This window comes from Trematosphaeria pertusa (assembly GCF_010094035.1).
Source record: "Trematosphaeria pertusa strain CBS 122368 unplaced genomic scaffold BU26scaffold_14, whole genome shotgun sequence".
NCBI classification, from domain to species: domain Eukaryota; kingdom Fungi; phylum Ascomycota; class Dothideomycetes; order Pleosporales; family Trematosphaeriaceae; genus Trematosphaeria; species Trematosphaeria pertusa.
In genome coordinates, this window is record NW_022987225.1 from 967,574 (window position 1) to 980,178 (window position 12,605).

The following is a 12,605-nucleotide window of genomic DNA, read 5'->3' on the forward strand; positions in this document are numbered from 1 at the left end:
ACGACACGTATACCGGAGCTTTCCGCTTCATGGTGGCGACGAGGCTGAGGAAACAGGGTTGCAGGCCTGACATTGGGCAGTGGGTTGCGAAGCCCCTCTCGACGTTCTCCAGCTCTGCGTACGTGCGCTGGATTGCCATGCGCAATACAGAATCGCATACCCATTTTGCTGCCCAAAAATGTTAGTCCCAGTGTGGTTCTTGCGACCACACTGGCACAACTGCAAGAGGGTTCAGCGTGTGTTGGTCCGTGGCTGACTACGTGTATTTCGCGGGGAAGGAACCCTGGTACCGTCGCCACCGTCAGCCCTAGGATACCTGTCTTCGCGGAATTACAGATTCGCGACTCTGACGTCGAGACTGGGGGTATCGCCACACGTTGCCTGAGCAATCGGCTTTACAGCTCTTCTTCGACATCCGGCACTTGCTTCTTTCCTTCTTCCGCGTCATCGCCACCGTCGTGCCTCAGCGCCGCACTCGGCCATGTACTTAGGGCATTCGGACTCTACAGACGCTGAAATACTAGTATCAGATCTCACTTACATGTCGTCTCCTAGGTGACCGGACAATAAATGGTAAAACCAACGGTATTCTGGGTGTTGAAACATGTCGGACCCCTGATGAGGCTGAAGCTGCACGACATTCTTAGGTCCCCCGGATCTCACCACACGGTGCTCGGACACCGAGTCGACGCGATACTTGTTCCGTGTCATCTGATGTCAGCCTGAAAAGGCATATTGCACGTGTCACCGAGACAGGTTGGCGTCGTGTGGTGTTGGTTAGACGCGTGTTACAACGTATTGGCTTTGTTCCAGTGCCGGCAGTGGATGGTTCATGAAGTCACTGAACCAGCGGAATAAGCGGATGCTCTTGTCTATCTAGCGGCGTCGTTGACGTGCGAACGCTTTGGGAAGGCCGACGGTGCTGCAGCGAGCCACGGTTGAGGCGAGATCTGCCCCAAGGAAGGCGCGACGGAACCAACGGGTATCTGAAGCAAGCGCGGCCCGGAGACAACAGCCGCATGCAGCAAGTAGGTAGAAGAAAGCCGGTCGGAACTCAGGCCGGAGAGATGGACTATGGGCCAGGACTGGGGAATAATGGTCGCTGGCAAAGACGCGGTTATTGCAGGATAGAGCGGCCCATTTGGGCAAATTGGATAGAAGGAATTATTCCGCCGGCGCCGTCGCACAGGAATTGCAACAGCCTCAGCCGGCGCTTCGTGAGGACACTTGGACGCTGTCTGCGACGTGGACGCGGTTGAGTTGGACGAAGCCGTTCCCCAGCAAGCGCTCAAGTGCGATATCAGCGTATCGATTGGATGCGGCTGCGCATGTCGACACAATCGATAGACGATAACCACGGGAAGCGCTTCAGGAATCATAATGTGGAGAGCTAAGGTGACGGTCCCTCCGCGCGTTCGTGGCCCTAGCGGCCCGCTCCCGACCAGCAGCCAACAGCAGCCCCTTTTCGCATGAAGCCCGTGAAATTGCCTCATCACGCCTCTGGCTCGGGCGCTGATAGAAGATAGGGGTTCCCGGCAATGTCCAGTGGTGACGATGCCCGCCATGGGTCGTGTCCGGGGCGTTGGGTGTGGCGATCCGCCCGGGGTGCCTGGATGTAAACAAACAACGCGCCTGAGTGGCAAAGACACAGCATTGCGCGCAACGCAGCGAAAACAAAGAAGCGTGCGGCCTCGCACCGTTTCACTCTGCCTGCAACGTCTTCTCAGACTCAAACCGCCTCAATTGCCAGCCGGCGGCGCGCAATCGATTCGACCAGGCGGCTCGGCGGCGTGCCAGCCCAACGGCTTGCTGCAGGTGCGCTCGGAAGCGCACGGTCCCACAAAAACAAGTCCCCGGCCCAAAAAGAATCATCGAACGCGAAGCGCGTCTTCTCCCATCCATCCCCGTTCGATCGCACGCCGAGCGCAAAAGGGTCCTCTCATCGCCTGCCCGCTGCGACCCTCCTCCCCTCATTGCATCACCGCCCGCTGTGTCGCTCCTGCCTGGCGCTGACAGGGTTTCGAGCAGGTGCGCCTGCCCGAGTTGTTGTGTTTACCACGCGCGCATTCCTGCCTCAATCACGACTCCGCACGTCACCACCCACGCCGGCGAATCGTCACCGGCCACGCCACCAGCCCTCCCAGCCCTTCCTTCGACTTCAAACCATCTTCTCACATCTAACACCCCCATAGCGCTGACGAGGCCTTGCATGGAGTCTCGGGCGCAGGCGATCATCGCTCGCTGAGGTGGAACTTGGGTGAGAAGTGAACATCGAGAACGACGACGGCGCGGCCAAGTGTCCTCCAGCATTCCACGCATTCATACCATACCCCTCCTCCGCGCCGCCTTGCAAACACTTGCGCTATCGTTATCGATTGAAGATTGGCATCCGCTCAATGACCGCCGCAGCTGCCTGACCGCCTCCAACCCGAACCCCATCGGCTGTATCCGCAGCACCATCGAGCACTCTGGAGCGTCTCAACAGCAACACCCCGAGCCCGACTTTCACCTCTCACTCCGAGTATCCCGTCACCCCACCAACAGCTTCACCCACCATGGACTTCGCCTACTCGCCGCACCGCGAGTCGGGCGGCATGGTGCACCTTCCCTCGCCAACCCACCACGGCTACCGCATGGAAGGCGCCCACTTTTCCTCGATCCAGCAGATTCGGCGCTCCCTCTCGCGCTCGCCCTCGAAGCCGTCGCGCTTCCAGCTCCGCTCGGGCAAGAGCGACTCGCCAGCATCGCCCATTTCACCGCTGGCCCTCTCCCGCGCCTTCAGCCCTAAGCCGCACAAGCCCGTCAGCCCTGTCGCCACTTATCCAGAGTCGCCCTTCACCACTCAAGCTGCCCCGCCCACCAAAAAGAAGTTCTCCCTCCGCCGCACCGCACCGTTTAGGTCATCGCCGCGGAACCGCAACCCGACATCCAAAAGCCCGCGCCGCGCCCTAGGTGACTCGACCGACCTCGGAAACTCGTCGCCTTTCGTGTCGCGACCCCTCTTCGGGGACGAGAACACCTCCGCGCGCAAGACTAGCGCAGAGTTTATGGAGAAGCTTAGTGCAGAGAGCAAGCGCTTCGACATTGACGACAAGCCGATCAAGTTCGAGTTTGCGCGCCCACAACAGCAGAGCGCTAACGCGCCCGGTGCAAACTGCTTCGTCCCCGCGCAGTCGAGCCCGCTCAAGCGCCGCGACGGAATCTCGAGTTTGGGCTCTACAAACATCGACAGCCCGGTCGCTAAGAGGAGGAGTCTGCACGGCGCGACGTCGGGACTTGACTTCAGTATATTCGATCAGACTCCCGCCCCGCGTTCGTCTGCGGAGGAACCGTTGCGATCACGCGATAGCGACTTCGCTCACCCATTCTCCTCACCTATGCCAAACACGCAATCACCTGTACGAAGGACGTCGTCGTTGAGAAAGTCGACCTTGTCCCAGCGAGTGGGCTCGAGCACGCCTCGGCCAAAAGCATCCATGGACGGAGAGTTCGTTCGCCCCGGTCCGGCCGCATCAAGAGCGAACAAGAGGATGTCGCTCCCCAGCTCCCTCAGTCTCAATTCTGAAACGATCGAGACTCCAGTACGCAAGTCAACCTTCGAGCCTTCACGCCCTGTCGCACATCAGCCTTTCCTCCGAGGCGGTGCAGGATCTCACCAGCCGCATCCTCTGTCGAATGCGCTAACCGCATCATCCTCTTCATCCAGCATGGCTGAGGATATGGCTGACGATTCGCCTACACACGCTCCTCCCCACGCTCCGCCTACAGTCGCCCCACGTGATCATAGGTTCTCCAAGTCCCTTCCCTTAGGAATCTCGCGACCGAAGCCGGAACAGGCGCTAGAGCAGTCAGAGCAAGAGTCGTTCGCTACGCCATTTGCATGGAAGATGGCAAAGCCAAATCCTGGACCATTCATGTCGACCGGTCTACTATCTAAGAAGAATCGCAATGTCGACGAACAAGAGGGAGGTGCAATCTATCAACAACCTGACACTCCAACTAAGCGCATGTCATTCCCTCCCGCGGTGGTGGATTCCCCTCTTGGTAAGCGAGGCAGCTTGTTCGGTAGCTCCACCCAGTCTCGGCCTGAGTTTGGCACGCCCAGCACTCCCTTTAGTGTCCATGCATCGAAGTTCTCTACGGAGTCCTTCGGCAAGGGAGTCGGCATTTTCGGGAGCTTCGGCAGCACACACCAGCGCCGTGGGAGTTTCGTTAGCATTGACGGGGATGATACCTCCAACTCGCCAATCGGGAACCACATGACCGACAGTCAGTCGAGCGCGGACGACATGCCGCCAACCCCAACGAAGCATAGCGATGGAGCAGGACGACGCTCTAAAGAGAGCAGCCTGAGACGTAGGACTTTCCGGCATCGCGCTTCGCTCGGCAATGACACTTTCTCGGCCCCAGACACCCCGAGCATTGACATTCCATCATCATCAGATGCACAGAATGGTAAGTCTACTTTCATTAGAACCGTTGTGAGGGCGCTAGAAGGCAGGACTAGGCTGTCCAGCGCCTCTCTATACGAACGTGTCATTTGATTTTCCGTCCCTACAACGTTAAGAACATCACTAAGAAATTTGCAGTCACTTCAACTGGTGCCTCTCCGCACACACCGAGCGAGACTTTCGCGCCGCCTGACCCCAGCAGGCTGACCATCTCTGGTAATCGCCGAGGGTCATTGCCCTTCAACAGCAGCTTCGGCAGCAACTCGTTCCCGCCTGCTACACCGACTACGCCCCGAGATCATTCTAACTTCTTCGCCGATGGTCAAGCCGCGATTCCAATCGGTTTGACCAAGAACGATGTTGATGAGGCCCTGACTTCACGGTTCGGCGAGGTTCGATTACTCGATGGTGGCGAAGGCGAATTTTCAAAGGTCTACCGCGTCAGCAGGCCTGTTGGGCAGCAGTCTCCGTTCAGCTCTCCTCCCGGCAGCCAGGTGTGGGTGGTCAAGAAAACCAAGAGGCCATACATTGGAGCTTCAGATCGCGAACGGAAGATGCGGGAGGTCGAGATTCTATATGCTCTGCGTGGTAATGACCACGTCCTTGCGATCAAAGGCCACTGGGAGCATCAGGGTCACCTCTACATACAGACCGAGTACTGCGAGGGTGGCAACCTGAGAAAGTTCCTAAACTCTGCTGGGTACAGCAGCCGCCTTGATGACTTCCGGATTTGGAAGATACTCCTGGAGTTATCATTGGTAAGTAGCCTTGACCTAATTCGCTATAATCGTCCTCGGGCTAATCGAAGCTCAGGGTCTCAAGTTCATCCATGAGAGCGGGTTCATCCACCTTGACATGAAGCCGGCCAACATCCTCATAGATTTCGAGGGTGTCCTCAAGGTTGGCGACTTTGGTCTGGGAAGCAGGTGGCCTGCCCCTCCTCATATTGATGGCGAGGGCGACCGTCATTATCTGGCCCCGGAAGCCCTTCAAGGCCGATTCGATAAACCCGCGGACATTTTCGCTCTCGGAGTTATGTTGGCGGAGATAGCTGGTAATTGCATCATCCCTGAGTATGGCGAGCATTGGCAGAAGCTCCGATCAGGCGAGTTCGACAAGGTTCTCCCAAGCTTGACCTGGAGCGCCGACAGTGGCACCCTCAGCCGCGACTCGAATGGAGACCCGATCCCGGAGTACAACAACGAATCCGCCGCTTCGCTGTGCATGTCCGACGCCGAAGTCGATCCGCTTAGCTCTATGCGCATTCGCGCAGCGCTCAACATCGAGGAGGAACTCGCCAAAGCGCCTCGATTCATGATTGATGATCATAACCCCGATGCTATGGACCAGGTTGTCAAAGCCATGATGCACCCGGATCCGGATCAGCGTCCAACAGCCGATCAAGTCTACCGCTGCTTCGGTTGTCAGTGGGTCGAGGAAAGGCGACGAGCCGGTGCTACCATTTACGAAGGTAACTTCGGTCCCGGCGAAGATGTTCTCAGCTACAGCCAGCACTTCGCCGGAGCCGCAGACATGATGGACACCAGTTGAGCCCTCTACCGAACATCGATCTCTCGCCATCTCCTCTGATCTCCACACGTTGTGTACGGCGGCTGGTAGTATTTGCTTCTCGGCCTTCGGGTGTTGGAGTACGAAGTACAAGCGTTTTGATTTCACAAGTCGATGTTGAGATCTTTACCACTTTCGGGTACGAAGGTTATCGTCATCAGCGATACGTCGCGGCATGAATAACGACCTCTACCCAGTCATTACTGTCTGGATTCGGCGTTCTCCCCGGAAAACCATATCAAAAGCATCGATTCAGCATTTCCTCGACACTGCGAGTGGACTCTCGTGTCCTCGCTTACGTACGTCGAGCTTGTTACGATTCTCACGACCGCAACCCTTGTTTGTTTTGAGTGTTTTCGCCTCGGGATATGGATCGGCATTTGCATATCCCCAATATTACCCTCGCCGCTGGAACACGTGGCGTGTTGGGGACTGGCGTTTTGCTTTTCCTGTACGGGCCTTTTACGATGCATGACTTGTCCGCCCGTGGCTGTGTGGCGAATGGTGCGGAGTTTGTTGGCATGGAGGATATCGTCGTTTCTGTGGTCAAAGCTAGGTAGTCCTGGAGGGTGTGTACGGGGGATTTGAGCGAGTAGTGTAGATGTTTGACCGATATGACGATATGATGATCATGTCCATTCATGAATGCTTCTTTGGCTTGCTGCGTGATGTTCGATGTTTGTGATTGTAATTTGTCCGTGCTGGATGGACTGCCCGCTGGGCGCGGGGGCAACGGACGCCGACTGAAATAAATGCGGTGTGAAAGGGACGAGTGGCAAGTGCGTGGATGAACTCTTCCGATACCGGAAGCTGCTGCTCCTTGAGGGATATAAGTACGTCTTCTATAAGTACATATTCTCTCCCTTCTTCGCACAATACTTTGAATGCTCCTACTAAAGCCATGGCATCAAAGAAGGCATGGGCAGCCTCTCGAGAACCTTGCCCTCGAGAACTAAAAGTTATGCTCGGAAGTCTTATGGCTGTGTCGCGGGCGGCGTTTGTCTCCCACTTGAAGCACTTTCGGTGACGCAGTATGTGCGCTGCTGGGGTCTGAACACGCAATCGCTGGGGTTATGCTTGGTGGTGGTGTTGTTTGAGATTCAGTCGATGAGAAAAGTACAAAAAGAAGTACAATGTGTGCTTGGTTGCCGCGGTGATGGGAGTTAAAGCAGCGGGTCGAGAAGGTTATGGATGATGTTTTCATGGAGGGAGGGCTGCTGAAAGTCTGCATGTCTGATGGCGCAGCTGGGACGGCGGAGGGGTATATAAACGCACCGACTGTTCAACTTCTTGCAGCTTCTTCACGCACACACTCCGAGGCTAGGGATCACTAAAACAGGATCCGGGTCCCTTTGATGGCTTTTGCGCAAAAATTCTTCCCAATTCTCTGATGGAGAAAGGCCTCCCAGACGCGCTGCGGCCTGGCATCCGTCTAAAACAGGACTTCGGCCTTTGCAATGGCTTCTTGTCTAAAAGCACTTTCCAAAGTCCTCGATGGAGAGAGACCTCCCGGAGGTGGTCTGTCTGTGAAAATGGGAGTCGGCTGGGATACGGAGAACGCGAACCCTATTCAATCCGCACCGCACTACTTGGTCAAAAGAACAAACAAGCCAGGTGGTGGAGATTTTGGGGCCCTCTTGCTCTGTTTTCCTTTCCGGGTATCGACGCTTTGCTTTTGTGCTTGCGATAGGTCTGAAATCTAGACCGCTCACCATATTATGGCCCGGCGCTGTAAAAGCAAAAGCTCGAAAACGTAGGGAGAGAAGGCGGGTGGGAGGTTTTGTGGAAACAGAAGCGGACTGAAGGCATGTCGCTGGGGCTTCGGACGCGTTGTATTCTTCAAAATAAACAAGCGATGGATACATGGAGTAACGCGTGGCCGACTCTCTCTTCGTCAGAGAGGTTCGGACGACGACTGGGAGGTGAATTTGCCTCGCTGGCCCCTCGGCCCGAATACTACTTCCTCGTTCATTTGGGAGTTTCAAAAGTCGACACGCGCAGATTTACTGGGGACTCTGGCTCCCTCTCAAATGGCCCCTCTTCCGTATTTATGGAGAGCGAGATCGGTTCCTAAAAAGCTAAGTTTCTTACATGATATGGCGTCCGCCTCTTGAGGTTCGCGAATCGCATTTTGCGATGTCTCTTGCCATGTTCAGTCACTGTTGCTCCTCTGCTCTGCTCTGCTCTAGTAAAGACGGATTGGCGTAAAAAGTTGGATTCTTCGCTCTCGACTGCTTCTTCACAATACACCAGCGTGCTCTGTCCCTCTAAAAAGTAACACACGCAGGAGACATGGCTGCGGCTTCGAAGGCACACGTACCCTATGTATGGGGGAAAGGAGTTGCGTCTCTCGCAATTAAGGGAGCTTTCAAGCCAGAACTGGTGTCAATCATGGATCTTTCTCTTTTCCTGACTCCTTCGACATTTGCGATACTTCCGGAAGCCTTATTAGAATAGGTCGAGGTTGCTCTACCAAAGTGTCAGCCCGGGCTGATAATGAGGACGCGGGCTTTTGTCTTCTGAATAGCAAAAAGCCTCAGTCGCCTAATCGATGAGCGAGTGAGTCTTCGTGGCGTCGAGATTTGCTTGGAGACCTCGAGGCATTGATCAAAGACTCCATGAAAGTGGGGAGGGGGTGTCGAAAACTGGAGGGTGAGGCTAGACATGGAAAGAAATTTTTTGGTGGGGGAGAAGTGCAGTGCAGTACAAAGGCCTCTACCTGGTGGACTCGATCATGCAAGACGACCTTCGGGAGCTCAGCAGGAAAAAGGTGGGAACGGCCTATGCATGGAGAGTTGTTGTGGACTTCATCGGGACCAAAGATGAACGTTGAACTTCTCGATGGATCGGTCTGAGCGCCGTGAGGATAACATTCGACCGCTCACGGGGTTGCTCTTTCCACCTTTCTTCTCGGGAACCGGTGTTCTGCTGTTTAAAAGTGCAGATCTATACCTGCTATGCTGCTCTCTCCCAAATTTCTGTCGCCAAAGCATGGACAAGTCCAGCGCTGTCCCGAAGCCCAGATAAGACCTATCCATGGCGCCCTTGTGCGAACCTTGCGGTTGCTGTTGCTAATGCATGGCGGAGCTCTGGTATGTGTACAGCCCCCGAAACACCATCCAGTATTCCACATGGAGTCTCTCCCCTCATCCTCAAGCACGGATTCATGCATGCGCCCAAGCGATGTATAAATTCGCGTTGTATTAGTCCCTCCTCCTATTTTCACGAACTGCAATCCTGCTTGTCTAAAACCCTGGCTAGAAGCCGCGTATGCTTCTCTCCACTAAAGGTTCCCGGCCCCATTGACATGGAGAAGCCCAGCGCAGTCTCGAAAAGGCGGATGAACTCAACCGCATGGCGTTCTCTTCTCGCCGTTGGCGAAGTCTGTACCTCGAGCATAGCACGTTTGAGTGCATGAAAACGTCAATTTGGATAGCTTGATGTTGCTTCTGGCTCTTCGGTCCAGGCTTGGATGCCCAGAGGATGACTATAAATTCGCCGCGCATAAGTCCACTTCTACTTTCCTTCACACACAGCATTGCGAGTCGGCATTCTAAAAACAAAGGTCAATGAATAGTATGCTTCCCTCTCCTAAAAGCTGAGATTGGCTGAACCATGGATCGGTGCGAAGGGATCGGCCCTAAGAAAACGGCAGGGTTGAGATCGTCATGGTGCTGGGTGCTGTCTGGATCCCAAGCTACCCAAATGCACGCGGAAAGGGTCTATGTGGATCGCTTTAATTGCATCGAAAAAAATCTATGTATTCTCCCATCTCATACGTTATGTGGAGATACTGGGGATCTGTGTTGTCCGAAAGGCAATTGCACTAGCACTTGATGTTGCTGCTGGAAAGAACGTCGACGGGAAGATTGATAACTCTTTCACAAATGCTATGACAACGTACGGGACGCAATCACGTTCGTAGTCGTACACCTGCCTTCCTCGACTCTCTCGTGCGTGTCTAAATCTCCCTCCGCTCGCCACTGATTCTTTTCTCGCTTTACATTCCTTTCGGCTGTTCTCTAAAGTATCTCAAAGACCACCAATGCTTGCTTTCTCCAAAACCCAGTTACAATTGGCTCATGGAGAGAAGGGCTGGACTGTTTCGAGCGGAGGATAAATTCTACTCCCTGTTGCAGCATGCCAAAGCTGTAGAGAACTGGCGTGCCAAGGGAAATAGGACTAAGAGCGCCACGAGCGTGGGAAATGTGAAGGCAGAAAGGAGTAGAGAAGGCTTGAGATTGCTGATGATACGGACAGGCACGACGCCGATAGTGATCGTGAGCACCACCATATCTTCCATTTCGTTTCTCCTCCTTTGACTACTCCCTCTTCTTCTATCCACACAACCACTCCACTCCAGCCACCCACCTACTCCGCCACATCCTCATCCCCTCGATCCCACCACCTGCAGCAAGACCAGCATCGCTACGCCTTATTAGCAAACTCTACACTCTTTCCTCAATCCAGAACACTTACCCCTTGCTGAAACGGAAACCAGTCCTTGCCACAGCTAAGACTATACGGCCCGGCGGCGCAGATCTTGGTGCATGCAAGTGGCTTACTCATAGGTTTAACGGGAGGTTCTATTATTGTCGGAGTGGGAGTCGGCGGAATGGGAACGATGGGGATGGTGGCTGCGGAAGAAAGTGCTCCGAAGGCAGCAGCAGCGACGAAGATCTTCATGATGCGATGATCGAGATTATAGAAGCCTAACTGAGCTGACGAGATAGAAGTATGGTGCTAGAATTGTTGCGATCCCGCACGAGAGAGGAAATATCAGTGTAATATATCAACTCTGACGTTACACCAAAGGGGTGCACTGGGGCTTCCGCCCTGCACCCACTTGCGCAGCTAGTACCCGAAATCTCCGTCACATCATGCGAAGTAGGTAGCAAAGCGACGAAAACGAAGTGTTCTTCTTAGGTGTATATTGATACGATGGCTTGGCGGGTACTTCGCGTAACGTGGCTACTCCGTATAGCTGGATTAGGCTAAAGGTAGGTACGAGACTCCGAATGCTCATGTCCTTAGCTAGCCTCAAGCCCCGAACTTGCTTTAGAGCTGCATAAGCGGCCGAAGTACTGGGTCCGCTGTAGCTGTCGAGGGAGAGCGTTTAGAATATTGCGACTGCGTTTGGGGGACTAGCAACGCCGCCGGGGACCTGTGGGATTGTTAGTAAACCCAGAGGATGTCGGTGCGGAACACTTACCTTCAACGGCACGCTGGAAACAAAGCATGTATGCCGTCCCAGCTGCTCTGCTTTCTCACACAGTCTTTCCAAGTCCCACATCTCGCCAATCATAACACCTACATCTTCATCAGCATACGAACTTATACTTTTCTTCCGAGTAACACTTACCCCATCCAGCAAGACACCACTGATGCACAAGCCCGCCGCCTTGCATCTCATCCTCCCAAGTCTCGCCCTTCCAAATTCCACCAGGCTCATTATGTTTCCCGACTAACGGACTCATCTCGAAGCTCGGCGCGTCACTGTATTCGTCAGCCCGATACTCGCCCCTTCCCTATCTCCTTCAGCGTTCTCACTCACCCCGCAACAGCGACAAACCCAGACTCCCATATCCACTCCAGCACACTCCTACTACTCTCGACGCCCAAAAAAGCCGGCGGCTTCCCGGCCATCTCCTTCCTCTCCTGCATCCCCAGCTTCTCATAAGCCTGCGTAAACCCCGTCCTTAGAAGCAACAAATCGCCCTCTCTGGTCTTTACTCCCGTCTCCCTCAACATCTCCTTCAAGTCATCCGCTGAAATACAATTCGCCCCCAAAGCCTCCACGGCCTGCCTCCCCTTCCTCTCCACCCACCTCGGATAATCCAAAATCACGCCCCTCGTCGTCACCCCGCCCGCCTGCACAACCCTATCAATCCCAATAACCCCACTCTCGCCCTCGACCTCCCGCTGTGTCCTGCCACCATAATACATCCCCGCCTTCTGGTACCCGTAGTGCCGGAAGCCGTCCCACTGACTGCTACTCTGCGTATTGATATTGATAAAGTCGTCGTTGACGATGCGCTTGCTGCCGTCGGGATGGCGGCGGTTTTCCATTTTCCAGTCGAACGCGGGGCGCCCGAAGGAGGGGAAGGTGGGCAGGTTGAGATACCAGTCTAGCGAGACGCGCTCGCCGGTTTGGATTTCGGCGGCCGCGGCCTTGACGACGGCGGGCGTGAGCATGTTGAGTGCGCCGAGCTCGTCGTCGTTTCCGTATAGGCCCCATGCGTTGCCGGCGGGACCGTTTTTGTCGAGCGGAAGCTCTGAGAAGGGCGGGCGAGGGGGTGGTGTCATGATGGGAACTTGCGAGGGTCGAGGGTCGCGAATACAAGAGTGGAGAATGCAGACTGCTTGCGAGCAGTCAAAAGCGCAAGGGACGTGTATGTAGATAGGTGAACGCGGATGTATGCCGAGATGATGATGTATGGCGGGGTCGAAGTGGGGTTGTTCTTACTCTTTCTTGCTGATTCGAGGAATAGAAAAAATTGGGCAACGCAAAGCTACGAAGGCGTACGGAAATAACTCTTCTGAACATCAGTACGGCGGAATACCTAAAAGGGACACGCCGAAGCT

General features: G+C 54.9%; 5 protein-coding genes across 5 annotated transcripts; 2 read left to right on the top strand and 3 right to left on the bottom strand.

The window, feature by feature from the left end:
* Window positions 1-792: 792 nt before the first annotated feature.
* On the bottom strand, window positions 793-2,033 carry BU26DRAFT_579667 (uncharacterized protein). Its single transcript, XM_033834458.1, has one exon. The coding sequence runs from the start codon at window positions 1,563-1,565 to the stop codon at window positions 873-875; it is 693 nt and encodes a 230-aa protein (XP_033679912.1). The 5' UTR covers window positions 1,566-2,033; the 3' UTR covers window positions 793-872.
* A 333-nt stretch (window positions 2,034-2,366) lies between these two features.
* Window positions 2,367-6,099, top strand: BU26DRAFT_89100 (kinase-like protein). The gene is made up of 3 exons (XM_033836448.1): window positions 2,367-4,455; window positions 4,590-5,209; window positions 5,265-6,099. The coding sequence occupies exons 1-3, from the start codon at window positions 2,556-2,558 to the stop codon at window positions 6,000-6,002; spliced, it is 3,258 nt and encodes a 1,085-aa protein (XP_033679913.1). The 5' UTR covers window positions 2,367-2,555; the 3' UTR covers window positions 6,003-6,099.
* BU26DRAFT_89101 (uncharacterized protein) lies at window positions 6,100-6,657 on the top strand. Its single transcript, XM_033836449.1, has one exon. The coding sequence runs from the start codon at window positions 6,196-6,198 to the stop codon at window positions 6,493-6,495; it is 300 nt and encodes a 99-aa protein (XP_033679914.1). The 5' UTR covers window positions 6,100-6,195; the 3' UTR covers window positions 6,496-6,657.
* A 3,734-nt stretch (window positions 6,658-10,391) lies between these two features.
* Window positions 10,392-10,706, bottom strand: BU26DRAFT_568902 (uncharacterized protein; the record flags this gene model as incomplete). Its single annotated transcript, XM_033833827.1, has 2 exons — window positions 10,392-10,448; window positions 10,500-10,706. 2 exons carry the CDS (start codon window positions 10,704-10,706, stop codon window positions 10,392-10,394), a joined length of 264 nt encoding a protein of 87 aa, XP_033679915.1.
* A 230-nt stretch (window positions 10,707-10,936) lies between these two features.
* BU26DRAFT_89128 (uncharacterized protein) lies at window positions 10,937-12,565 on the bottom strand. Its single transcript, XM_033836450.1, has 4 exons — window positions 11,575-12,565; window positions 11,383-11,516; window positions 11,233-11,330; window positions 10,937-11,184 (listed from the first exon to the last, which is right to left on the bottom strand). The coding sequence occupies exons 1-4, from the start codon at window positions 12,324-12,326 to the stop codon at window positions 11,137-11,139; spliced, it is 1,032 nt and encodes a 343-aa protein (XP_033679916.1). The 5' UTR covers window positions 12,327-12,565; the 3' UTR covers window positions 10,937-11,136.
* Between the last annotated feature and the right edge of the window lie 40 nt (window positions 12,566-12,605).